Consider the following 27,029-nt stretch of genomic DNA (forward strand, 5'->3'; position numbering starts at 1 on the left):
TCAAAAGCATTTTCTCTGGAGTACTGTTGGTCCAACCTCATCATAGTCTTCCCTGGTAACCCACATATTCCTAAACGTTCTTAAGCTGGCAAGGATGGAAGCACCGATCCACACAGAGTACATCCGATCTTGCGGTGAGATGATCTTGACATGAGTTGTGTTGGGAATTCCTGTCTGGAGCTCCTTCAGAAGCCTCTCCTTGAAACCTCGGAAAAGAGTCGATCCGCCCGATAGCAGCACGTTCTGTAGCATGTCGGGCTGGATATGCTCACGACACTTGGCGATGCTCTGGAGGACCATCCTCCCAACCCCTGGCCCTGGGATTTCTGCCTCTGAGGGCACAAAAAGTGTTTCAGGAGCTCGGAATAGCTGGTCTCCTACCTTGACAGCCCTTCCGTCAGGGAGAACGTACTCGCACGTAAGTTTTTCAGGCTTTTCCTGCATATTTTGGCTAGGATCTAAAGCAACATAGCACAGCTTCTCCTTCATATCCCTGACAATTTCTCTCTCTGCTGTGCTTACGAAGGAGTGCCCGGTCTCCGAGAGGAGCCTAGCAAGGTATTTGGTTACACCTCTGCCTGCAAAATCCCGTCTGGTAATGCTGTGTAGCAGGTAACAGCCTTTGTAGACCGGGACCGTGACGGTGACACTGTCGCCACTGTCCAGGACTAGTCCAGTTGTGCGGGCACAGGCGTACAGGGCTGTTAGCGCCTGCAGAGTCACGAAAAGGGCAGGCACCTGGAAGCTTTCGAACATTGTCTCAGCCATTTTTTCTCGATGCCACGAAGGATTGAGAGCAGTCTCGGTCAGCAGGGCTGGCCTCTCACTCGGTTTAATTTTGAGTTCTTGTTCGTACAGATATCTCCAAATCTTCTCCATGTCGTCCCAGGACGTAACTACCCCATTTTCCATCGGGTAAGTGAAAGACAAAATGCCCCTTTTGGACTGGGCTTCTTCCCCGATATAGCAGTCTTTATGTCTCACCCCAAACATGACAAGTTTGAATTTGGGGTATCCCACAACAGTAGATATAACCGAACGGGGCGCCTGTTCCCCTGACAGACCAGCCTTACACTGTCCAGAGCCGATGTCAAAAATCACCGCGCGGGTCCCTGCCGCCGCCGAGTCAGACATCCTGGGCAGGATGGGTGCTGTCCCTGGCAGTGGCTGCTGGCACAGAGCATCTGCGAAACGTTCTAGATCCCCCAGTCCCAAAGAGGCACCTCTCCACCGAGCTCACAATCCTCCGCAGCCGCACCGGCAACGCTGCTTCCTCCAGGGAGCCAGCGGTGCGGAGCGTTTTGATTCAGGGCTAGTATTTGGAAGTGAAACTGGGTGTTCTTGCTTCCCGGATAAATTACAGCAGAGAATCGATGGATTTTTTCAGACCCTCAGGCACAGAGGAGGGTCGGTTACAGTAATTGCATTTGCATTGATTTATATTTGGATTCTGTTTGGGGTTTTGCTGGGTTTCTAAAGGAAACATTTTTAATGAGGTCAAAAATAACGTGAGAGCTAGGTTTAGAATACAAACCCCAGATATCTCAAAGACCTTAGAGGGAAGAATCTCCCAGGAGTGGAGGTGTGCTGCTCCCCAGATGACTCCAAGGCAGGCTGTGAGTCAGTTAAGGAGTTACGGCATCCCTGGGACATGCGTGCACCTGTAAACTCTGCGGAGGGGAAGGGAGATGATAAACAATAAGATCCTCGTTACCAATGTTTTTAATGTTTTATTTTCATACAGGTTTTGTCAGCTAATAAACGCACAGCCAGCTGCAGCCCCTTTTAGGTCAGTCAGCTCTCAGGAGCGTTTCTCGCTCCGGCCTTGCTGTAGCAAGCCATTCTCTCGGTCTGGCGTTCTCCTCAAAAGCATTTTCGGTGAACGACAGCTGCCCCAAAATCCTTGTAATCGCTCACGGTGACCCACATTTGTTTGAAAGACGTCAGGCAGGTGAGGATGGAGGCCCCAATCCACACGCAGTATTTTCTCTCAGGGGGTGCGATGATCCTCACAAACATGCCAGCGGGCACTTGCAGCTTCATCTCCTTCAGGATCCGTTCCTCCAGGCCGGGAAAGAGCGTGGACCCACCTGAGAGCAGGATGTTGCCGTAAAGATTCCTGCGCACGTCGATGTCGCACTTCATGATGCTGTTGAAGATCATTTTGTGCACACCGGGAGCTTCAACTCCAATGTTTGCAGGCACGAAAAGGGTCTCTGGTGCACGAAAGAGCTGGTTGCCTATCTGGATGATATTGCTGTCAGGCAATCTGTATTCTTTCATGATTTCTTCTGGCCTTGCTTTCATTTCTTGGACGGGGTCTAAGGCTACGTAGCACAACTTCTCTTTGATATCTCTCACGATTTCCCTTTCAGCTGTGCTAACAAAAGTGTGTCCACTCTCCAAAAGAAGCTTCATAAAATATTCCGTGATATCCCGGCCAGCAATATCCAGCCTGGAGACAGCATGGGATAAACAGTATCCTTCATATATGGGGACAGTGTGGGTAACACCATCCCCGCTGTCCATGACTATTCCAGTAATACGGGCCGACGCATAGAGTGCCAGAGTTGCCTGGACTGCAACGTACATAGCTGGCACCATGAAGCCTTCGAACATGATCTCTGTCATTTTTTCCCGGTTCTGCAGAGGATTGAGGGGGGCTTCAGTCAGCAGCACCGGCCTTTCACTGGCTTTGATTCTCAGCTCATAGTCATAGACGTGTCTCCAGATCCTTTCCATATCATCCCAGCAGGTAACTATGCCATGGTCAATTGGATAATTCAAAGACAGGACCCCTCTTTTGGACTGAGCTTCTTCTCCGATGTAACATTCTTTCTGTCCCGCTCCCAGCATCGTAGCTTTGACTTTTGAGCGACCAACAATTGCTGTAAAGACAGACCTTGGGCTGCTGTCACCTGCGATACCCGCTTTGAATAACCCGGACCCATTGTCAAAGATTACAGCCGGGACATCCAAAACACTGGGGTCAAACATTCTTTGCAGAGCTGACGGCTCCCCAGAGTGGCACTCTTGCCCCTTCCCTTTTACAGGCCGGTCACCATGGCTAGGCAAGTTTTTCGGGGATGTAGAGCTTGCTGTTTCCAACATGTCTGCCCCCAGCTACCTCACAATGGCCAGTGATACAATAATACATTTTCCCAGCAAGTTACCTGATCCCAGACACTTCCCTGGATATGGCCAGTGTAGCTTTACCATGACTCCAGCCAGAGGACTATCAATTCACCGAGTCTGATCCACAGGTCATGGCCCATGAATATACGTATCCCTGTAATGAGACCAAGAGCATTTTTTTCCTCAAAATAGAAAAGCATGTATTGCAAAATACGTGCATGACAATAATTAAATTTTTCACGTGTGCCTCTGGCTTAGCTAAGACTCTACAAATATTTCCAAGAGTTGGTGAAGATTAGGACAATTTTGTCTCCCTAGAAATATTAACTGAATTACCAGTTTGTTTTTCTGAATAACGTCTGCACTGGAAGCAGACCTTTTCCAGCTGAATCCTTTCTGATCCTTGACAGGAAACTCTGAAAAATATTTTTAAATAGTTAGAACTATGTTTGGCACTGATTGTGGCATTCTGGAATATTTTTTCCTGTCCTTGTTTCTTAATTTAAAGACTATTTTTTGGTATAATCACAAAAGTAAAATAATAATCTCTGCCTCTTACTGGTTTAAAAAACACCGACAGCTTTAAACAATGCTTATGATGCCTTCTAGTGCAAAGAAATTCCTTCCCATAATGAATCTATATCCTAGGCTGCTGACAAGCTGACCTGCCTGCAAATAAACAGGCGTGCAGATGTCTTCCTTCCATGCTTCCCTTTTCCATTCAGCACTTTGCTGAGAACAAACTCATTTTTGGAAGTTTGTTCAAAAGGATGAAAAATATCCTAGAACTTCACAACCGATCCCCATTTCCCATCTAACTGTTTTTTGGTTTTGTTTTTGTTTTTAATTTTGCTTCAAGAGAAGATTTCCCAAAGAATAAAATTTTCTATAGCTTTGAATCCAATGAGATCTGACAATCCAAATCCATTTACAGAGAAAATTTCCTTTAAAAAAAAAAATAAATCACTATATAACTTCAGTTTGAATCCTTGGCTGCCAGAGTTTAATTGCTTCTCCTTGTGGCTCTAAATCCAGGGCAGCTTCAAAGCAAGGGTGGCTTCTATTAAATTTAATTACTTTTTCCTGCAGCTCGCATGGCAAAGGTGCCAGGTACTAAATGAAGGCGGTTATGAATCAGAGGCAGATTCCAAACAAAGATATATATTAAACAGAAATTTTAAGCGTAAGCAAATGACCTCCTTGTACAGAGACATTTATACCCCACATGAGCTATTAAAAAAAAAAGCCATCTAACAAGGGATCAGCTCTGTGTATGTTATTTCCATTCTGCTTAGATTCCAGACATGTTTGTGTTAAATGCCACCCTATCCATTTTAGCAATTTCTCTAATCCTCTTAATATTTGTGTACATATATTTCAGTGTGTGGCACACTTGTTTTCATGCATGCTTCTATATTAATGTCAACAGGTGTCCTAATCATTTAAGAGGTTCTTATATGCATCACACTAGAAGCCCCATTTAATCCTGCATGGTCTGCATGCAGCTTACAGCAAAGCACTCCGTTTTGAACATCATGTTGAGTATTAAAACAAGGGAATATTGACTGGCATTATTATTAAATGGCAGTTGAATCTAGACGCAGGAATGCTCATCTGTTCCCTCATATTGGTTCTGTCATAAATCACCTTAAAAAGGGCACGCGTGAATTAATTTTGTTACTATAGGGTTTGTAACAAGTGAAATGACTGTGTTTAGCTGAAGTAAATTGGACTCATAGAAGAGACAATATGAGACATCAAAAATTTCCCGTGCTCACCTGGTGGTATAGTTTATGCTGTTATGACAAGTCCTCACCCAGGAATGGAAAGATAGCTCATTTTCTGAAAGCCAGTCGGTCTTTGGCCTTTGACATTTGCCAGGGGCTGCCAGCTGTGGAGAGACACGTAAGGAACTGAACTGAGACGAGCAAATCCATTCCACAGGAGCTGCTAACGTCTTGACTAGATGGTATCCGCTGTTTGTCACCTCTTAATGGGATGGAATATGAACTCGAAGCTGAGAGGCACATTGGAAACGCAGTAATAACGTAATTCCCACAACGTACCAACCATAAATGACCTCTGTCCCACAGGCATTGGATTGTATAAATCCATAGATAGTTAAACGTGTTGTTTATAGGCCAGTCTTGCTTGCTTTATGTCAGTGCTGAGCACGCATTTTCACCTACCGGCTTACGCACGTCTTTTTGCTTTACTGACCGTGTCGCCTGCGCAGAGTGATCCCCCCAGGCAAACCAGGGCTTGTCCTTTCTCCACAGCCATCCCCTGTCCAGAGAATTCTGGAGACACAGATGTCCCTCAGGGCAGATTCTGCGTGAATCTGGAAAGCACCTAGAAAAGGGTGATGAGCTTTGGAAGGTCTGACTTTACCTGGGGTAAAACCAGGAGGAAAAGGATCAGCTAACTCTCAGTCTCTATGCCTGCGTAAACGCCGAGGGCCTGGGTAATGTGTAACACCTGTAGCAGCAGGGATAGAAGTCTTTCCACATCTAGAAAGCGTTACCAAAAAGAGAGACAAGTAGGACCAGAGACTGAGGGAGAGATGTTTCTCTCCATGCCTTTCTATACCGGATTATTTCGATATCTTACCTGTGTTTCCTTTGCATTTGTGTGGGTCTTGCCATCCTCAGATGACTGTTTTCTGGATGTAAGCTCATTCTGAGCAGGCACAGTACAGGGCAGCAGCTGAGGCAATGTGATTATAGTACACCAAATACAGGTGAGGTGATTATAGTACACCAGATACAGGTGAGGTGATTATAGTACACCAAATACAGGTGAAACCCCAGAAATAGTAATGCTTCATCAGAGAATCCCTTAATGAAATCCATGGAATCATGATTTTTTTCTGTTTCACAGAAAAAGGGGACAATTGCAAGGAATTTGTTCATGCCCCAAACTCATTCCACTCTGAGTCTTTCTTGGTTTCCTACAAGCAACTGATTTTGCTGGCTAACACAATTATTAGGAAATCTCAGACATACAGCTCCAAGGAAGAGCTGTCTTATCCTTCAAAAACTTCACAGGGACTTGATGAATTGGCATTCATTTCTCCATAAAATAACTTTCTTAGCCAAGATACACCCACCACCTTTTTTGGGCACGTCTCCTCCATCTTTGTTTACCCCGCCCCAAAAAAATGCTGGTTATCTTCTTGGCTTACAGTTTCCTCATCACCTTCTCTGGATGGGGAGGACAGATGTTTGGGCTGTTGGCTAAGAGAGAGCTCTGTGACAGTGGATCTGTCAACAGGACGACCAAGGCAGCTTTCCAAGTGGATTTTAAGCTGGAACTTTTGCTTGCTGCGAAGCAATGCATTAAATACATCAAAAAGGTGAAAATAAGAAAAAACAAGAGGCTGGCACGTGGTGGACATGAGTCTCAAGGCAGCGTCTCATGTAAACGGAAGTATGCTGCCTTTTTATGTACAGTAGTAGTAATTTAGCACTTTCTGGGATATCCCAGAAACAAACCAAAGGATTTATTAAAGTGCTACAGCTTAAGTGTTAGACGTCTGTGCTTTTACAGCTGAAAGATCACAGCTATAGAACCATCTCCCTGGAGCATGCATATGACTTGTGCAACAAATAGGAGTGCATTTATGGAGTGAATCCAAATGCATCAGAAATAAATATTACAGGAGAAAAAGTGAGGAAAAGAAGGTATTTCAACCCAGAGGAAGTTTGAATGAGGAAGGACAAAAAACTTCTGTTCAGAATACCACCATTGAGACCGTATGTGGGGAAGACAGAATGGAGACTGCTCAGCCTTCTCCATGCCCTAAAAACCTGGACCGGCGGTTCACAGCGCACGGAAGAATCAAGCACATCAAACCCTGCGGCGATGATAGACGCCTTTACAAAGTCAGTCTGTCAGCACACGAGGACACCACTGACTCTGTGCCACAAGTCATTCTGGTACAGATACAAAATGAATTTATTATTTAGGTTGTGATAATGCCTAGAAATCAGTCGGGCTCTCCCAGGGACTGTAGAAACAAACAGTAAAGGGCCAGCCCTGCTCAAAAGAATTCGGTCTGGGAAGTGAGACCTAACAGGTGGGTGAGACAAACAAGCAGGTCAGGGTGGAAGGCAAGGGAGACAGTGTGAAAGAAATCAGGGGCTGAGAGCAGTTCTTAGCCAGTAAGAAGCAATAATCACCATCACAGATGCTTAGCTCTAACAACTTGACAAGATCCCTTTCTTCACATAGGAGCTGTGTTTGATTGCTCCCATACTTGTTTCCATCTAAAATCCCCATTTTGCAATGTCTTCGTGACACTCCAAATGTCCACAAAGCTCTTTGAAGTTGAATTTTAATGTGTTTATCGACACCAGTTATGATATTTCAAAACACATGGGCTACAAATTGTTACCATGCACTCCTAGTGTTTACAGTAATCCCCATATCAAAACAAACTCGGCCTTTCCTGATGATTTTATATCTTTTTGCTGACTCACTTGCCCGTGTTTATTGAAACTCCTGTTGAGGGTTTTTTTCGATATTCAACACTTTTGAAACACAACCCCCCCCTATCTGCAGATTTCATATACTTTCGAAACATTTTGCATTCATTTTTATGGGCACCACATGGCCAAAATCCTCCTCTTCAATTTTCCTTGCAGATCTGTGACTCTCGATATGGGTTTCCCATGCTCAAGCCCAGCAGTCAACCCTGCGCCTGCGGCCGGCCTCGGTGTTAGATCTGCTGCCAAGACCTGGCCCAGCGATGGGTGGCTCCAGGAGCTCAGCCCTGACGCGGCAGCTCGGCCAGAGGAGGTTTCCCTCTGATCTCCGTGTGCTAGAGGTGGGCTTAAGCTGCAGCAAGGGAAGATTTTCGGAGTCCGCACCGTTGCCCGTTAGAAACGATAAGGGTAGTTCTTCCTTCCTTTGACCAGGGCTGGACCGCTGAACCTGGGAGGTCTCTCCCATCCTATGAGGACACCTTGGCTGCAGCCCCCGAGGAACGCGAAGCTGCCCGGTGGGTCAAGTTCAGGATGGCGACGGGGCTTTGCCACCCTCAGGGGGACACGCTTAGTCAAGCGGGGCCAAGAGAGCTGCCTGTCCGGCTCCTGAAAGCAGCGGGCCACCGGGCACTTGGAAGTGGACGCTGTCAAGTCGCTTGAGACCACGCGCCTCGTCAACGTCTGTGGGTCTGGGCCGCGAAAGGTTTCGGTAAGCAACTCAGAGCCTGGAAGGTTGGGCGCTCCACCACGCGGCATGAAACAAAAACGTTTTAAAACTCGATGTTTCGGTGTCTGCTGTTACGAGTGAACAGCCTTATAAAAGCCCCTATAAAGCATGAGACAGGCCCAGACTCCTCGCACTGGCTCCAAGACCCTTTCAGCACCAAACCTCCTTGGTGGTGCCGCGGGCAGCTGCACCGACCAGTGCCAGGGAGCGGGGAGCAGGACCCACTCCTGTACCAGGACCCACTCCTGTTAATGTCCCCAGACAGACCATCTGGAAAGCGAAGCCGAGAAGACGTGTTAATTTTGGCAGTGAACAAAAGCACTGGGGAAGGGAGTAAAAAAAAAAAAATCAATGTTTGCTAAATAGAAGAAAAGGATCTAAATTGGGGGAAATTTCATTTATTTTGTAATTCCTAAAAGGTATCGGAGGGAGGGAAATTGAAATGGTAAACAAATTATAAAATATAAAAAAAGTTACAGTGCATTGTCCTTTTAAAGGAAACTTAAATTACTGCATTGCTAAATTGGAAGAGCTCTGGGGACTCATTCATGGTCTTCTACTCTTTAGACTCACAAAGTCTATCCAGTATCTCTAGGGGTGGCTGGATTTAATAGTATCATCTAAAATGTAATAAACCCTGCAAGTGATGAACAACTGGGAAGGTGCAGAACCCACTGGGATCCAAATTTAATTCAGACGATTTGGAATTCAGCATCTGAGAACTACTCAGAGTTCACATGTTATTTTCCACGTTGGAGAAAAGAAAATAAGATCTATACCTAGGAAATGATATAAATTACGCATAAATGAAAGGCTTGGTTGAAAATTCATATATTTAAAATAACAGTCTTGATTATTTGAAAATGAAGAGAAGTCCGGGAAAAGTCTTCTTATATTTTTTATTGTCTGAACGCTCTGAATCAGGTAAAACAATTTCACTAAGCTGAACTCCAATCACTTATCCACAAATTAACCTTTCCTGGGGAGAACCAAGGCCTGGTGGCTCCGCTCTGAAATAACTCCATCTCCTACAAGTTGCCCTAGAATACTAATAGGAAGGAGGCAAGTTTTAGGATTAAGACACGGAAGGGTAGCTGACTGAGCTGCGCAGTGTGTTTCTCGGTCTCTCAGCTCCTGTCTGACCATAAGCACATCTCTCCAGCTGTGCGCTGCAGTGACCGCCTATGAAACAGCTGCACCAACCTCACACACCACCTCCTGCATCTCAACAGATGGACGGGTCCGGACCGCACCTGACGCCTTTCAGCACAAGACCGGCACAAATACCAACATTTCACATGAAAACAAAAAGCAAAGCAACGCTTTCTATAAGCCTGCAAGAGCACTCCCCACTCAGACCGCTTCAGGACGAGTGGACGGTAAAGAGACGTGGTCTCCAGCTGGCCCTCGGACATCTGCTTACGGCTCGTGTGTGCCACTCCTGTTACACGTTCGGCTCCGTGTCTGCTCAGGTAAGAGCCTTTGTAAAAGAAATCAGAGTTGTTGGGAGTTTTGAGACTGTACGACGGGAAAAAAGGGAAAGCAGGGCTCTCTTACCCTTGGAAAACTGTTAATTCAGCATTAAATACATACCGAGCTGTTCTGGAATCTCATTGTTACTTTATATAGCCAAGTACCATTACCTCTAACTATATTCCAATGGCTGTTGGACTTGGGTTTACGAGCAAATTGTTAAAAGCTGTGTCTGAGGTATGAAAGCGACAAGTGGAAAGCATTCCCATGAAGTATGCAGGATGGCTGGAACTGGGCCAGCGGTTTAGGTCAAAACTCAGTCACATGTCCTGCTAGCTGGTCCGGAACATCCTTCAAATCCAGCTAAGCAAACAGCTCGGAGAGCCCTGTGCCAAGTGCCAACTCCAGCTGGCATCCTGGGACATTTTATTCTACAGTTGTTGCAGTTTTGGAGGTTATGAAAAGTTTACTAATGAGAAACATTTCGGGACACTGTGCCAACAATCTAGGCTGAAGGAAGAGCTGTAATGACATGAGCATATATAACTTTGGTGGAAAGTCTGAAACATCGGTTCCACACCCTGAGAACTGCCTCTCTGTTTATAAATCCCAACAATTCTGAACATCAAGAGAAATCCGTCTGCTTGCTCTTAAGATGTTTACATTGTGCTTTCTAAATATTTAAAACCATTGATGAAATTAAAGACAACTTTCACGATGCTATGTTCCTCAGTTATTTCGTTCATTTTGGTTTGCAGGGCCAGTGCTCCTTTTGTAAACAGGAATTTGATATAGCAAAAGGGGCGGGAGACCACTGGCCAGCCAGGGATTCTCAGCAAACAATTTTGGTAACCCTCTTTATAAATAATCTTACCAAATTTCTGTTGGGAAATAATATATTGTTTAGCTTTCTGAGGAAGAAGCACTTGCAACCAGACCTATAAGATGCAGAAGATGGGATGGGTGGGTGGGTGGAGAAGCTGCCTCTCAGGATTCTGGTATCAACTATAGATGCAGAGCCCATCTGTGTGTTGTTCAGTGTCAGAGAAAAGGGAAGGCAAGGAATCATTACACCGGATTCTCAGAACAGAAAAATTTAAAGGACTTTCTCAGCCGCCATGTTTCTCTCTTTCATTTTCGAAGTCCTCCTTTGGCTGGTGCTCCAGCTGGCATTCGACGGACAGAAAAAGAAAATAAACCCATGGTTCCCAGAGGATTTCTAGCAGAATATTCAACATATTAGAAGTGAAAGAAGAAATACTAAAAGTGCGAGCAAAACCTCTGTTCCCATCTTCACTCTAAGGCAATATTTGGGTGCAGTAGGAGTGCAGAGCAGTGTTTGTCTCTCTACCAATGCTATTCATCACTACGTTTACCATATTTTCCTTTTCTTTCCATAACTCCTGGCTTCGCTCATGTCTGGGTGTTTTCTAACCAGCCTTAAGGTAATAAATCAAAGCTGTCAGCATTGGAAGAAAATTAATGTGAGAAGTTGTTCCAAAGGCCACCAGCCTTTTCCCGGCTGGGTGTGCTGTGTTAATCCAGGATTCCTCAACAGCTTTCAATGTTTTGCTATTTTCGCAAGGTTTTGAGGCTACAGATGCATTTTTTGAAGAGCGGCTTTGAATCGTATCCTGTAGGATACCGAATTACTGGAGTTTCTTCAGACTGCAAAGAGAAGCGAAGGTGCTCGGCGCAGGCCCAGATCTGACCCTAGGCCATCTCTGGCCAAGCCACAAGCAAAACGCAGATCCAGAGTGGGAACGCATCAGGGTCTGAATCTGGGTTGAACTTTTCGTGAAGAAAAAGGCCAAATGATTAAAAACCAATCCTGTTGCTATGCCCCGTAGTGATGACGCTGGTTGAATTATTCATTGCGAGTTATTTATCCAAAGAATGCGGCTGGCATTTATGCTGAATACATTACTTGCAAGTTTTGATTTCTTGTTTCATTACTCACTCTGTTCTGTACCACTCAGAAACTCCAACCTCTTCATTTCTGAAAGTCTCTTTTCTGAGTCTGAGAAAAAGAACAGTTGGGGAACAACCTTCAGCTGGTGCTGATCTGATACAGCAAATACCTCCCTGGGAAAGGACAGCCTGGCAGTTAAGGCATTTTCCTGGAACTCAGGAAAGCAATGTTCTTACCCCATTCAGCTGCAGATGAACTCTGTAACCCTGGGCAAATCACTTAGTTCCCTGTACCGCTGGCTGCACATTTATAAAGTGGACATCGTATTTCTCTCTGTAAGATACTGTAAGGCTAGATATGTTAAAGATGATGAATTGCCTAGTTACTATGGAAACTGGAAAAGCACCTAATGCAGATGGATGAGTTTAGAAACAGATCCACCTGACTGAAAAATCATGAGCAATTGGGAACTTCATTAGGTAAAATTCATCATGTTGTAATCAGAAGGATTGTGGGAGCCACTCGAAACTTCCTTTAATAGAAAGTACCGGCTTATTAGATTTGGCTCTGGATAGACACTGAAGATTTTCCCTTGTATATTTTCAAACTCTCAAGTTTAATGTATCTGTTTAAATTTGTTTTTCTCCCGTGGCTTGGGATGTTTAGGTAGCAAGTAAAATCCTTGTCCCACGGAACAAAGATCATTAAAACCAGAACAGTGACTGCAGAAATCAGCCCAGAAGTCTAAAGGCTGGGACATACTGAGAAAGAAGTTTAATTCCAAACCTAAAATCTCATGAGCCATTTAAAGAGAAAGTACCGAGCAACTGCTGAATGCAACTGTGGCTGGTTTTCCTCCACCGGGAGACTACTGTTTCAATTATGTCCTCACAAAACACTGCTGCTCTCTGCTTTTGGGTCAGACTTCATCTGCCAGCTGCTCAACCAGACATCTAGAGGTAGCTCAGTTAGAGTTTTGTCCAAGTACAAATCGAGCAGAGACTTCAAAACCCAGGCCGGGGTTTGCGTGCTAATCCCTGTTGCAGAACCAACGGAGAGAACCCACTCGTCGTTTCTTTTGCCCGGGTCCTAACCAAACATGGTATTTGCTTGCTTAGTTCTCAGAAGCTGACTGATAAATTTGTTTTTTAGAAAGGTATTTAAAATATGGAGGTTCCCCCCCTCCTGCGACACATCCAATTATAGTAATTTGGAGGTATTTCAAACTTTAGACCTCGAACCACTCCTCATTGTCCTATCAAATTATCCAGGTCTTTGACGTGAAAAGTCATTATTTGCAAAGACTCCTGGCAGCAGCACTTACTGAAGTGAGGCTGCTCAGGTTTGGGAGCTTAAAAATGGGTTTGCCATTGCAAATGGCTCATCGAGTTACAGTTGTGTCTCGGTAGGGTAAAGCACTCAAGGCTTTCAATTGCAGCAGGCCCTGCTGACTCAGGGAATGAAAGCTATGGAACTGCTGGCAAAGGAAATGCTAATAATTAAAGCGGTAATCGTGACTCTGGGGCAAGAAATAAATGCCTACAGGGTGACGAGGGATTGAATAGACAAAGCGAATAAGAGCCTCATGCTGCACAATGCCACGGAGCAGTGATTACAGCTGGCAGCAGAACCCCCCGGCCTTCCGTGCCAGCACGACAGGTACCACCGGGTAAGGCTCACGAAAACCAGAACGCCTTCCCCAGCAGGAACAGCAGGCAGCGCGTTGGGCGGGAGAGGCTCGGTCAGCGCGCAGCTCCACGCACATCGCTCGCTCTCCGTTCTGTGCAGAGGGAAGGCTCTCGCCCAAACACCGGGAAACCAGTGCCACGCTCCGAGGACTGGCGGTGGGCACCCCAACGGGTCGTGCTCTTCCCGTGAGAGAAAGCCCTCCCGTTTTCAGTAGAAGTGGAGGATGCTCCCCTTGCCTAATGGGCGTGACGGGTCCATGCTGCCGTTAAAATCAAGACCACTAACAACATTCGCAGTGTTTCGGCCAGAGATGGCCTCATTTGTGCCATAAATTATTTTGGAGGTGTTATTATTGAAACAGAAACATTGATTGTGAAATGACGACAGCAACAGTAGAAAGCAATGATGATAACTTTGACCTTGCGTTGCACGTTACAACCAAGATACCCAAAAAGCTTTCCAAACAACTACCTCCTCCCCTCAGTCCTCTTCTGAGAGGATTGTCAGCTGCTTACTTATAGTGGAAAGCAATTAATAATACAAATACTTTACCGATAAAAATTTTTCCGCACAAGTCACTAGTGCCCCCCTGCTTAAATAAAATGTCATGTGCAACGGTGAATGAGAACAGACAGGCCACATCCAGCTTGGAACGGAGGAGAACGGGCTACCTGTTTCATTTCAGACCACACTAAGATACCTGAAAACATTAGATTTCTATGAAGTATGAAGTAGTTCCCAGAGAGCAATCCCATGTCACCCGTGGCAGGTGAAGTGCTAAACACCCTCGAGGAAGTACAAGCTCTCTGAAGACGAGGGCAACCAGCAAATAGCTCGGATCTCTCCCTGAAGGGCGATGCATAGGACGTGCCTCTGAGTAAAGTCCAGCACATGTGTAACCTGGCCCCTTGCGACTGGCAAATAACTTAATTTACCATCATTCAGGTGTCAGGTTCCACTTCCTTGTTTGCTGAATGTAATAATACCCCACAGTATCTGGCTTGCACAAGGGACTAAGAGAAGTAATTTGACAGCAAAAATAAACAAATGAAAGGAGTCTTTAAATACATCAAAGGGAAAGTGTGCTACTATCTGTGGGACCATCATCAGAAGCTGTACCGCTGGATGCTAGCCCTGAAGCAGAGATGAACTTCATGTTACTGCCTCCAGGGCCACAGGTCAAGAAACACTTCGCTCCTGCTTGTTACGCTTGCTATATACTTGCTGATTGTTATACTATATTTGCAATACTGAAAATTCATATGAATTTTCTCTTCCCAGTCTGGAGATTGTCCTCCCCAAGGAATAAATTTTACCCTTTATCCTAAGGTTGCAGATAGGAAGCCACTAAATTTGGCCCAGGAAATCCTTGTCAGGAAGGCACTTAATTTCAGGAATAAAGACAACCTGGCAGGGGGAATCTGGTCCAGGATATTAGGAGTGGAAAGTGAAAATCTGCTGTTACGCCATCAGTAAAATACAGCGTTGCAAAGAAGACTTCTTCCAGAAAGGGCTGGGAGTCTTTCATTAAATGCAGCTAAGAAAAAACTCGGTGGTTTTTTTCATTTGTGGGTGTTTTTTTCTCTCTAACAAAACTGGCCTAATGATGGGAGTAATTAAATTATAATGCCTCCACTATTGTTTGAATAAGGCAAACTCCCTCACATGCCGTTAATGTACTACTGCCAACAGCAGCCAGGGAACAGCCTCGACAATAGAGAGGATTTTCCAGCTCACTGTGCGATTTGATCTCTATAAACCTCCCATAACATATACTGTACGGCAGTAAATCATTTATAACATTATTATCCGCCCATCTGGGATCAGAGTGCAACCACTAAGACAACGCAAGAAATCTGGGCTCCTTTCAGCACTCCGTGAAATGAACCTCATTGGTAAGATTTCATTAATTCAGCAATTCAACAACTAGATCACGCTCCCTACAGGAGGGACTGTACTTTCCATTGGCTACCTTCCTAGCATTTCCCATGGCTCTGGTATTTTTATTCTCCAGTATTGCTGATACTTTCACTTGTATTTCAAAATGGTTATTGCTTGAGCGTGGTTGGCTGGTTGCAGTCCAGTTCCTAGTGAAAGAAGGAAGTGGTTTCGGAGAAAAAAATACCATGTTTTCCAAGTTAGCATCAGACTTTGTTCCCAGCTTAGCTTTGGTGAAAAGCCTTCTGAAGCCTCCTTCTGCAAAAGCCCTTCTGAATTTCCTAGCTCAGAACTGGAGTAGGAAAAAAACCAGCGAGAGTCAAAGCTCCCCCGGGCTCGGCTGTGTGTGTGGAGGCAGCGGCAGGCGGCTCGGCGAATACGCCTTCTCCATCCCAGGCTGTCACAAGCTATGGACACCAGCAAAAAAGGGTTAAAACGCCTTCCTGCGGAGCTTTGCTTTACCCGCCGTGAGCTATATCTCACAACGACATTCCTCCTGCACGAACATCAGCCCAGCTGAAAACTCAGGGGTGACGCAAGACCGTGCATCTGCCTCACAGAAAATCTGCGCATTTGTATCAAAGGCTGTAAAACGTGATAGCTGCCAGTTTCGCCCCACGGACGAAATTTCAAGCCGAAATCTCAAAGTGAAATTCAGGCCATAGGCCGTTGCCTACAGCTTGACCAAAGAAAACTTTTGCACCGCCTTCTGGGAACAATCTCTGCCAAATTCCACACAGATCAAATGCACGGGTGTCCAAACGTTAAAAATTAATTAAAACAGAAGACCACCACTTCAGTTGTTACCTAGAGCATGAACCCAAGCCTGCTGAAGGCTGGCTTTCCCCAGGCCCACGAGCAGCACCTTTACAGGTAGGAGAAGACGGCAGGGCTGTCCTGGAAGAGCTGGGCTCTTCCGCAAGAGCAGGACATCTTCAGGAAAGAGGGACAAATCAGGGGGAGTGGGGGAAAACTCGTGTCGCTGGCCATGGTATGAAGACCTCGTGAACGTGGCAGAACACAATTTTCTGTGTGATTTCTCGGCGTAAACATCAGTAAATGGAAAGCTAAGGCAATGACAGGGCAACCGTCAGCAAGCTGCTTATAATCAGTGTCGTATTGGCATTGAACCTGCAATCTTTTCTATGCGCACCTGCAACGATATTAGCATTAAATGAAAATAGCAGAGCTCACCAAATCTCTTCAAAGCATCATTTATTTCAGAGCCTCTGGATCACTTTATGTAGGCTTAATCAGTTCATATAAATATACATGAATTTATCTAAACTGGTTACCTAAACCCAAGGCAGTTCTTTGGCTACAACCCCATAATTTTTCACATATTCTTCAGAATAAAAGGAGAAATTCGCTGCTTCTGTACTGAGCTGCTTTTAATCCAGAAGAAGTGTATCAAGAAAGAGACTGACTTTCAAACTGCCCCTTGATTATTTGCTGCAATTAATGTTTTTGTACCAGCTCTTTTTTAATGTATCCAGCCACAAGGCCAGATTTTCTTTGGGTAAACTTTACAAGATAACATTAGAAAAGCCCTCCCACAAAACCTACAGTCCTCTGCCGGTTGAGCAGCAAGAGCTAACACAAACCACGCCGTCCCTGTCTTTTGGGGGAATAAAACCCACGGGCCTAAGGAGACAAGGAGAGAACTGTCCAGCCCACAGCGACTGCTGCTTAAATTGCAAACGCCTCTGCCTGCCCGGGGCTCGGTGTCCCCGCGCGTTCGGCTGGCCAGGCGCGATACCTTTCATTTCTTTACAAAGCTGGGGATGACTGACAGGCCCTGCTTTTCCCAAAGAGGCCAAATTCAATGCAGCTCCATTTTGGGACGCCGCTCCTGAAACCCGTCCAAACCTCGTCTCCCCAGCCCTGCTTCTGACCTGCCCGTGCTGCGGTAGGTAGCGAGCAAAGCCTTTTTTTCCATCGGGTCAATCCCCAGCCCTCCTCAAATGTCGTATCTTTTCAACGCACCTGACGGGGCAAAACACACCTCGGCTCTGTTGGGAAGACCTCAAACGCTACCTGAACGGATGGGTTTTCCTCCGTTTGTCCCGTCAGCAGCTGGGGCTCGTACCGGTCCGTAAATCGTCGCCGCGATTACGGCAGATGAACGGAGCCGCGTCCTCGCGGGTCAGCGAGCGTGGCCCCTCAGTCCCGCCGGACGGCAGCTCTCCGAGCTGGCCTGTGCTGGCCTAAGGGGTGCTGGCCGGGACCAAGAGGGGAGAGAGGGATACATCATCTCTAGGGTTTATCTGGAAGTCTTTAACTACATCGCCTGCTTTGCTAGCTGCGTTCCAAAGAAGCCGCAACTGTGGATATCTCCAAGTGTCCTTTCCAGGCTCACTCTGCCTGTATCATACTCGCGTCCTCGGCTGTACCTCACCAAGGCATCAGAGAACTGGCACCTATGTCTAATAAGCCTCTGTGACACACTCACTTGCAAAGCTAAGTGATAAAAGTTCTCAGAATAAAAACCAATACACAAATACGGATTTGAAAATAGGGACCAGAAGCCCTCTTCTATGCTTTCCTTGCTCGCAGCTTCTCTTTTCCTTTTGACTGAAACAGCATCTTATCCTTGCAGCCCGTTTCAAATACATATGTGTGTACACATACAAATACACATATAAATATATTCCAATTCTAAGCAGCAGCTACTGCGGCAAATGAAAATATTTGCATACGCAAACAGACCAATAAACTACTCATAAGTGCCTGGTGTACCATAATAAATATCTCTCTACTCTGAGTGCCTTTTGATGTTCTTGTTACTATCAAATAGCTCACACATCCTAAAGACAAAGCCAATTTGTTCCAGAAAAATCGCAGAACGTTTTTAATCTCAGCATAAAAATCATTGTGTTCTTAACATTTCAGAGCTTCCCCGGGCCAAACGCTGCCACGACAAAAAGTTCACGCGCTGGGAACACATGCTGTGTTCTGCTAAAGCTTGTACCAAAAGCAGGCAGATCACAGTCTAACACACACATACTTACCAGGATTGTGGATTTATTTAGCCTAATCTAACCTGAATGCCTGTTTGTAATGTAAGTGAATATCTAAACAGATTATTAAATGTAACAGCAATAGCTTTTTTACGAAAATCACTGGGATTATTCGCATTCTAGACGAGAAGAAAGAAGAGTGTTTCAGTAACATGATCTGCCAAAATAGGACGGAAACTCTTTAATAGCACCTTGCCAGAAACAATGCATGGCAGAGTCTGTTTTAAACAAGATGATTTTTCAGAATATTGTTACTGACTTTTTGTATAGTGTTAGTGAGGTTTGTGTACACTAATAAAAAATGAAAGCTGCTATTAAAAACAAATCAATGGACTGTACCTGGTTTTGATCACACAAGAGCTGGCCATTGGCATTGGTATTTGCAGCATCTGTTCCAATTAAGACTTGTTTTCTAGTTTAAAGATATTAGTCCAATCACTAGTGTTCTGTTGCAAACATGAATAGAGCATTGTTCTGGCAGAATGTAGTTAAACAGACTCCACAGACTCTATTAAACAGCTTTGCTACCCAATTAGAATGGGAAGGAGTCAGGCAGACATGACTGTACTGTGTACCCTCTGTTCCACATGTATTTTTATGGATTCATAGTCAATGAAAACAGTTAACGTGGAACATGTGTTAAGAAAACACAGACTGCATGCTGTCTTCCAGCATGACAAATGGCGCATCAAGCAACTTATCAGGATTTAATGGACACCAAATTTAATGATTATATAACGACTGTGTGTAAACCAACGCACAAGAATGGTGAACCACGCTACTTCCACATGATGAAAATAATTGTTTGAAGCTTGGCAACACAGAATCCTCAAAGTCTTAAAGCAGACAAGGACTATGTTCACCTTTGGGTGTTGCATTGGGTAGCTTTAGACCTCAGGCTGATGACCACAGTAGGCAGTGGCATTTTCAGGGGTGTTCTGTACTTGACAGAGTGGTTATTTATTGCAGACAGCTTGAAGGCTGATATGAGTATAAGATAATACTCGGTAGAGATGACGTGGTGTCAAATGGACCATGTTGCATGTGATACAAGAGTGGAGATTAATAAGCAGTACGTATTTACCTCGTTTAATTGACTAGGGATAGAGAGAAAGATTTGTAAGTTATTCTGCTAAGAAATAACTGTTCAGAGTGTGATATTTATTGATGGGTAGCATGAAAGCAAGGTTCACCTTTCTTAAGAACTGCCCTGCTTTTGGAATGTGTTTCCAACACCTGAGATACTGCTAACATGTTATTTTCTGATTTTTATCAGGGAAAAAAGTTGACATATCTGGCCCATCCTGGCACCAGGAGAAGACATGTACAGATTTTCTGGGGTTTGCTGTTCCTTGCTTTTGGATCTCCACAGAAGTGCCTCATTCGCTTCATCCAGACCACCTCTACAAGTCTGTCTGAGGTGCTGCACTTCTGACAGTTTCTGCTGAGTCCGCTATCCCCACTTTTTGCCTTGCTGTCCACTGTTGGCTAATCAAAAAGAAAGCTTGCGTACAAACGGCTCTGTGAAGAACCCAAGGGAAACAATTCCACCTCATGCACAGACTATTCTTCCCATGGTATTCAGCCTCGTGGCTCTGTGCCTTCAGTGGATGGGCTTTTTTTTGTAGTTGCATGTCGTCTGCAGTCAGTTAAAACCGGGTTAGTGCAATAGTGCTGTGGAAATTCCCTACAGCACCAAGGGCAAAAATCACACCAAGACCTTTGCACAAGAAAAGCCTCAATCCCAAGAAACGAACCATACTTCAAACAACACAGCACTCCGGTAATATTCCTCCTTACCATAGCACCCGGCCGCGGTCCAAGCCAGGTGAGGGTAACGCTAGAGGGACTGCCCACGACGTTTCGGGCTCCATCTCCAAGCCTGCAAGCTACCTTTCCTTCAACGAAAGTTTTCATCCACCTTGGCCTCCGTCCAGCGCGCTTGCTCTTTGCTGGCGGGGCCGCGGGGACCTGCAGGGATTGCCTCGGGGCTCAGCAGAACAGCCGCGCTCGCCAACACCTCTCTCTGCTGGACGGAGGACCGGGCAGGTCAAGTGCCCGGGAAGGAGGCTACCGGGAGAAGGTCCTCGAGTGACCGCGTGAGTCAGACTTCTTACCAAAGCCAGCGCTTGCAAACGCAGCGGGGATTGGATGCCTGGGCCTCATGGGCAGCTTTAAGGCATATGCAGGGAAATGTACCTTGTATCCCCTGCTGCAATTTTATAAGGTATTACATACCCTACTGTGTATCGGAGCTGTTGCTGCTTTGACTCCAGCTAATTAGCTTTTGTAGCTTTGATGGATGGATTGATTCAGCAGTTAAACAGAGATAAATTAACTGTCTATCTAAACAGAGTTTAAGTGAGGAGGGAATTCCGATTAGAATGTTATTTCATGCAGCACTGCTCTTCTTTCTCAGCAACTGCTGGAAACCACTAGCTTCCCTTACAGAGGAAGCCCACGGAGCAAACTCCCGTTCAGACCTGCAGAGCTCTCTAGGAATTCAGCAAGCCTGCAGGCCTTCAGAGGACATATCTGGGTCAGGCTATGCGCTATGCACTTGGTGCAAACCGATGATGCTGCAATCATTTCTACAGGTTGAAGAACCAGGAATTTAATTTCCTAAGACTTTCAGCAGCATCTGAAACGTATTTCATTCCGAAACCCATTAGAATGCCCAAAATCCAGCAAAAAGTTTGATTTTTCTATTCACTCAAAAGGACTTTTATGTTAAAATGCCTTTTTTGTCCTGAAGTGAGAAATACCTATAAAAGTCTTTAAAAGGTGTAATTACAGAACTAATATAAAAATCTTTAACAACTGTGATAAAGGCTTAGAGAAAGATAGGTTTTGTTAAAATTGCATGCATCACTGAAGTACTGTAACGTGCAAGTAGTTTAAAAAATAAGTACAGCCATCACCTAAATATGTTAAACAAACATGCATCAAGCTAGATGAATTGTAGATCATTTCATGTAAATATTAACTTTTAAAGCTTTCCAACTGACAAAATTAAGGCAACAGAGAATGCCACTTTACTTGCATCCTCATACACTCAACAGTCCTGGAGCAGAACCAATAGCGGAAAAGAAACAAAAACAAGCAAATGCAATGCAAAAAACAGTGCTTAACGTTTCTGTAGACATGGCCAATGAAAGCTGGCACAAGGATGAACTTCCCTGGATGCCTCACCTCTTCAGCAAGAGTAATGTGCTAGCACTGGAAAAGCTGGCCAACTCCTAAACTTATGCTCAAGCCAGCTTTGTTGTCTCTTCACTTGGGTGCTGGAACACATGAGCCCAATGTCCAGGACACCAAGCATAAAAATGTGCCTTGTTTTACGTTAAAAATGTAAAAAAGACTGATGAAGAGAGTAATCAAGCAGACTCTAGGCAGAACAAAATAAAGGTTTTTCTGGTCTCTTCCTAAAATACTCTGAGTTTTTTGAGCCAACCTATCTGAAAAATCTTCTTCCTTGACCTTGCTCAGCTTTGGTTGTCCAATTTCACCAGTTAGCTGTTCCATGGTGGGGCAGGAATAAGATCTTTTCGTGGTCAGAAGTGTGATTCATACCCTACGGACTGGATGAAGCATCTCACGGAGACTGCATTTAATCATCTCTTCCTATTCACCTGTCTTCAATCCAGCACAAAAGCCATTTTCTCCAAGGGCCAGAGTGTAACAACCTGTCTGGTTTAGGCTGTCGCGTACTAGGTGCTGAGGCCCACTTCTACCAAATGCTGGTGACACCTTCCCCCATCTCCACAAGCCTTTTCACCACCTCTCAGTAGTAGGTTCTGACACTTGTTTGCTGTTACAATGCATCTACTCTGCAAATTACACCCAGCTTTGTTCTGGTGTTCTGAAGGGAGGACACAGAGGGACGAACATGACCCCAAAAGAGATAAGCAGGTAGAAGTAAAACAGAAAGGGGCATCTTTCTCTCATACAAAGCACATTTCTTTTTGTATGCTTTTTTTTTCTTCAAGAACCTTAATGAGGCTTAGTCACACCAAGGAGAGCCAAGGGTATGAGATTTTTCTTTTCTGTTGAAGACGCTGTAGATACATTAAAACTAATTACTCCTTGTTATATGCTCCAGTAGGATGAGAAATTCCGTTTAAGTTAGAATAGGAATTAATGCCAGTGGACAACTTCTTTTGCTGTGTGAAAAGAAAGAACCGGGCAGCGTTCGGTGGCAGAGCTCTCGGGAGCAATCCCACTGCCCCAACCCTATTGTGCATCGCCAGATACCATCACGGCTAAGGGGGGGACCCGTCCTCACTGCCCACAGCCGCATCTCCTAGGCTTTTAATAAAAAGCCGAGGGCCCAGCCAGCTTGCTGGCTGCCATTCAGTTCACACTCAGAAGACAATGGTGGATCATAGTGTCTCCGGACTATTTTGCAGCTCACCTGATGAGATGAGCACAATACCTAAAACTGCAGCTCGAACAGGTTTTTAATGATAGACTCAATTCTTTCTCTAGAGGAAAGAAGCTACGGATGACAGCCTTTACCGCAGAAACGCACTACTTCATAAATACGCTGGAACAGGTAACATTCGGGCAAGTACATTTTCAATTCGGACACAATCCACGTCCCCCGCGTAGTCCTAACGATTTTGTATCCTGAAGAAAAACCTCGTGTCCTTTCTGCACCTCACCTACGCAGCAAGGACAGCCGCGCTTGCTGATAAGCAAAAGCGACAGACTCTTATCGCACGGCCCTTGCAAAACAACGTGCGAGAGCGAGCGCGAATCCCTGGAGCGGTGAGGAAGGCGAGGAGCGGGAGCGGGGCGGCCGAAGCTGCAGAGGCAAAGATTGCCTGTTCCGAGTCGACTGGGATTCACGTGAAAACGCTAGAGAAAACTTGTGGTACCTCCGTCTCTCGCTTTTGCACCGCGCACGTGGGCGCGTGAAAGGCAGAGCGCCCGGTGGACCGCAATCGCCTCCTACATCTCCGTGAACATCCCTGAGAGCGCAGGCGGGTCTGTGCATCAGGGCCAGCGCTGCCAAATGGAATCACTTTCATTCGCGGGGAGATTTGAAAGAGATATTTGAAGTTCGCAAAGTACTTCCAAGATCTGAGTGCAATTTCTTATTACTAATAGGATATTTTAGCCCATCTGTGCAAACTGTGCAAACAGCAGCAATATTACCCAGGGCTTCTCATGTTTATGCACTTCAAGCGGATCGCCTTACTCTCTGTAAGCAAGTATGTCTTTACATCACATTTGACTTTTTTTTGTCTTTCCGAAGCTGTTTAGCCTTTTGTTATTATTTTAACTGTTTATTTCTTTAACAGCTCATTATTTTCAGTGGGCTCCTGTGTCTCATTACACACAGTTCAGTTTTAAGAGGAAATTTGTACTTTATACAGGTTTACTCTGCCTAAAAACATAATCATAAGTGTTTCCTCCTCTGCTGATAGCCATCTATATAAAGACTCTTCTGTGCTTTACGTTACAATCCTTTTGTATGAAAAGTTTTACTTGCCTGAAGTGAACTGGAGAAAGTCACAAATACCTCCAGAAAATATTCTTGATCTGTTCGAATTTAACCTATGTGCAAGAATTTTTCTTCAATAAGACTAGCTTGGGGAAAGAAATTCTTTCATCGCTTATATTGCTAGTGTTATTTCTACAGAACAGAAGAGCTCTATCTGCATCACAACATTTAATCACCTTCCCAGGTCTCGAGAGACTCCGAGACAAATGGTCATAGAATAAAAAGCAGAAAAGGTTACTACAGCCAGCCAGCATGCAGATAGAAGAGATCTGAAATTTCAGCCGCACATGTGCGCCACAGAAATCCTCTGGCATTTGCAAAATGATGCAAAAAAGCTTATGAAAACAGACATTTCTTGTGGCAGCTTCATTACTGCATCACCCAGCCTGACCAGAAATTCAGCCAGAACATACATTATTTGGGTCCTTTCTGCTTTTTCTTTGGCCCGAACTAGAGAGGGGCATTGCACAGACTCTCTCAAATGTCTCCTCCCCTATCCCATGGCTTGATTCTAGGGTCATTTAATTCAGGAAGGAAAGTTTGGCAGGATCAGTTTTTCAGAACGTGTCAATCTCTTTCCTGCAGGTTCTTGCACTTCCAATTAAATCAGAGATGCCCTTTGGTTACGTGTGGCACAAGGAACGTGAATCATCTCTGCGCTCAGCCACAGGCAGTGTGATGGGACAAAGCCCCTCAATTCCAATTCTCAACTGAGTCCACGTGAGGGGTATGTCCTGTGATCCATCTCTGCCTCAGTTTCTCTATAAAATGGTGATTGAAGCTGCAAAGGTGATGACTGTATGCAAGGAACAGCCTCCTGACAATACATTTAGGTGAAGGGATGTGATTTCATCAACTCCGTAAATGCAGGCAACGTAGCACGCAGTGAATCTACGCTGACACGCAGTGCCTCAGTCACAACACAGTTAACAGGGCACTTTAAAAAAAAAAAAAAAAAAAAAAAAAGGCAGAAAAAACCCCCGAGAAGATGCAACTAAAGCGGTGAGAGGCGATCCTCGCTTCTGCCTGATGCTACTTTCCTTCCAGGTGCCAAAAGATTAATGTCCCACCTGCGTAGCCACGGGAGACACCTTTCCAATATGTCACGCCGCGAGCGGCACGGCTAGCAGGGTAAGCTCCTCTCCTAGCACGCTCCACCGGCCGAGAACAAAGTCCCGGTGTAGAATCTAAATAACCTTCTGGCCTGAAGGTGACGGTGCTGCCAGCAGAGCCAAGGTAACGCTGCATCAAAACTCCCATTTCTTAAGACATAAATCATTGACGTGATACGTCACAGAAGAGAAGTCCCAGGGTGCAGTGGGTGAGGCTAATATTGACCCACGCAGCAATGTGCAAAAGAATCCATCACCCTGCCTGTCTCTGGCCTGTAAAGGTGTAACGTTCATCCTCGCCTTCTGTAGCCTGATGGCTTGGCTCTGCGCAGAACTGTTCGCAAGCATGCGCATAATGAATATGTTAACTTATTCGGCACTGATATCTCATCTGTTTTAAGTTAGGAATACGCATAAAGACACGCACCTAAAGTAAAGCGGAAGCATCTGACAAATTTATGTATCGTATCATGGGTGTTTCTTTTCAGAACAAGTTATTAAAATACTAAAATCCATCAGCCATTTTTTTTTTTTTTGGCTCACTGTAACAAACCCCAAGGCCTTAAGGTTTAAGTTTGCTACTGGAATCACGCAAATTAGCTCATTGGTACAGGGCCCCAACATTCGGGCTCTCCGAGTCAGATGTGCAACAGCATGTACTTTTTTCAGTGCATGCTTAAGTCCCCCGAGCGTGCAAGAATCAGTCCACTTTTATGAAGCTGAGATTTTGAGGGATTGAGAGGAGAAGATAATTCTGTGCAGCGCTCTCACGTGCAGAAATCACTGTTCAATAGGGACTGGGTCTCCTTCTGTTAGGGTCCTTCCTTTGACGCAGGGAAAGGCTGCAGGATGGCTCCAGTTTTAGGGTATGTCCGAGTTTAACAGCCCCATCCAATCCAGGGGGTTTTGGGAGGGGAGGGGGGGAATTTGCTTCACAAAATAATGGCTTCTATTATTTTAGCTACCAGAGAGCCTCGGTAGGCCATAGCCACACTTGGACACTATCCGTGCTGGCTCACAGGCACTGGAGAACGGAATTTTCACAGCCTGCGGCTGTCCCCCAGCAGGTAGCATGGCGTCAACAGTGTCTCTGAAGGTTACTAAGTCGAGATACCTCTTTTTTCTACAGCTGTGCCACCAGAGCCACAGTCAGCATCACGCAGCGTTATTGGCAACGGGCGCTTTGCTTTTACCCATCTCTCTTCTTTCACGGACGGTTCCCACAGGTGCGGGGTGTTTGGTACGCGCTACTGATTAAAATAACAGCTCAACCAATCCACTCTTGCAAAAGAAAACTGGTTAAAAAAGAAAAACAGTACTCAAAGAATTTGGGAAGCTGATTTTCAGCCCAAACAAATTAGAGAGAGAAAGGGGGGCTGGGGAGGGCAAGAGGGAAGAAAAAAAAGCCAAGCTCTGGAACCACTGAATTACCCTTAATTCTAGGAGCCTGGCCAATACAGCATACGAAAGATTGCGCAGACGGTTCCAAAAATGACACATACACTCTCTCCCTGGCTCACTCGTGGCAAACCCGCAGCAATGGGTTCTTTTTTTTTTAATGCCCCGGAATTCCCATGAAAGCAGCGAAAGGAGCCAAAGCAAGAGGAGCTAAGATGGTCAAACATTGCAGTAGCGCCCTATATTTAAACACTTCTACAAGCCCTTCAGTTACCAAATGTGATTCCAGCCAGAGGCAGCCCTTTGCCCAATACCTTCTTTCAAAATAGAAGCCCAGAAAGGGCTATGACCTGTCAGTCCCACTAACTTTTTTTTTTTTTTTTTTTTTTAAATTTAACATACCTTCTCAGATATTCAGCCTCTTACAAAGGAGGTAAGTCTCTCTCCGGTGTTTTTTTTGGAAGGAAAATGTGGCATGCACCTATTTTGTTTCATTCTGTGCCAGGACCTATAAAGTTACTGTGGGCTGCAACTCCTGCCAAGTTCTAAAGGTGACAGGGCAATGGGCACCCAAAGGACGCTTCTATCAATGCCCTTTTATTTCCCTCTCTTTCCCCTTCCACCGAACT

At 45.2% G+C, this 27,029-nt stretch overlaps 1 protein-coding gene across 3 annotated transcripts; it reads right to left on the reverse strand.

Annotated features, from left to right (window-relative positions):
* Nucleotides 1-27,029, reverse strand: ACTRT2 (actin related protein T2). Of its 3 annotated transcripts, XM_030018249.2 has the most exons (4): nucleotides 26,803-27,029; nucleotides 4,914-5,026; nucleotides 3,174-3,289; nucleotides 1,751-2,888 (listed from the first exon to the last, which is right to left on the reverse strand). In XM_030018249.2, exons 3-4 carry the CDS (start codon nucleotides 3,217-3,219, stop codon nucleotides 1,864-1,866), a joined length of 1,071 nt encoding a protein of 356 aa, XP_029874109.1. In that variant the 5' UTR covers nucleotides 3,220-3,289; nucleotides 4,914-5,026; nucleotides 26,803-27,029; the 3' UTR covers nucleotides 1,751-1,863. The 3 variants fall into 3 exon arrangements, with proteins under 3 accessions (XP_029874107.1, XP_029874110.1, XP_029874109.1); XM_030018247.1 differs by lacking the exons at nucleotides 4,914-5,026; nucleotides 26,803-27,029 and adding an exon at nucleotides 1-1,157 and having other exon boundaries at nucleotides 1,872-3,265; XM_030018250.1 differs by lacking the exons at nucleotides 1,751-2,888; nucleotides 3,174-3,289; nucleotides 4,914-5,026; nucleotides 26,803-27,029 and adding exons at nucleotides 1-870; nucleotides 997-1,269.

Source organism: Aquila chrysaetos, chromosome 6 (assembly GCF_900496995.4).
Source record: "Aquila chrysaetos chrysaetos chromosome 6, bAquChr1.4, whole genome shotgun sequence".
Lineage (NCBI taxonomy): Eukaryota > Metazoa > Chordata > Aves > Accipitriformes > Accipitridae > Aquila > Aquila chrysaetos.

What these genes read in the sequence shown, in the direction of transcription:
- ACTRT2 (XM_030018247.1), bottom strand. Translation starts at nt 3,111, where the DNA reads ATGTTGGAAACAGCAAGCTCTACATCCCCGAAAAACTTGCCTAGCCAT. An exon ending in AGCTGTCGTTCACCGAAAAT is followed by an intron (nt 1,158 to 1,871) that starts GCTTTTGAGGAG and finishes AGCCACTGCCAG; the next exon opens with GGACAGCACCCATCCTGCCC.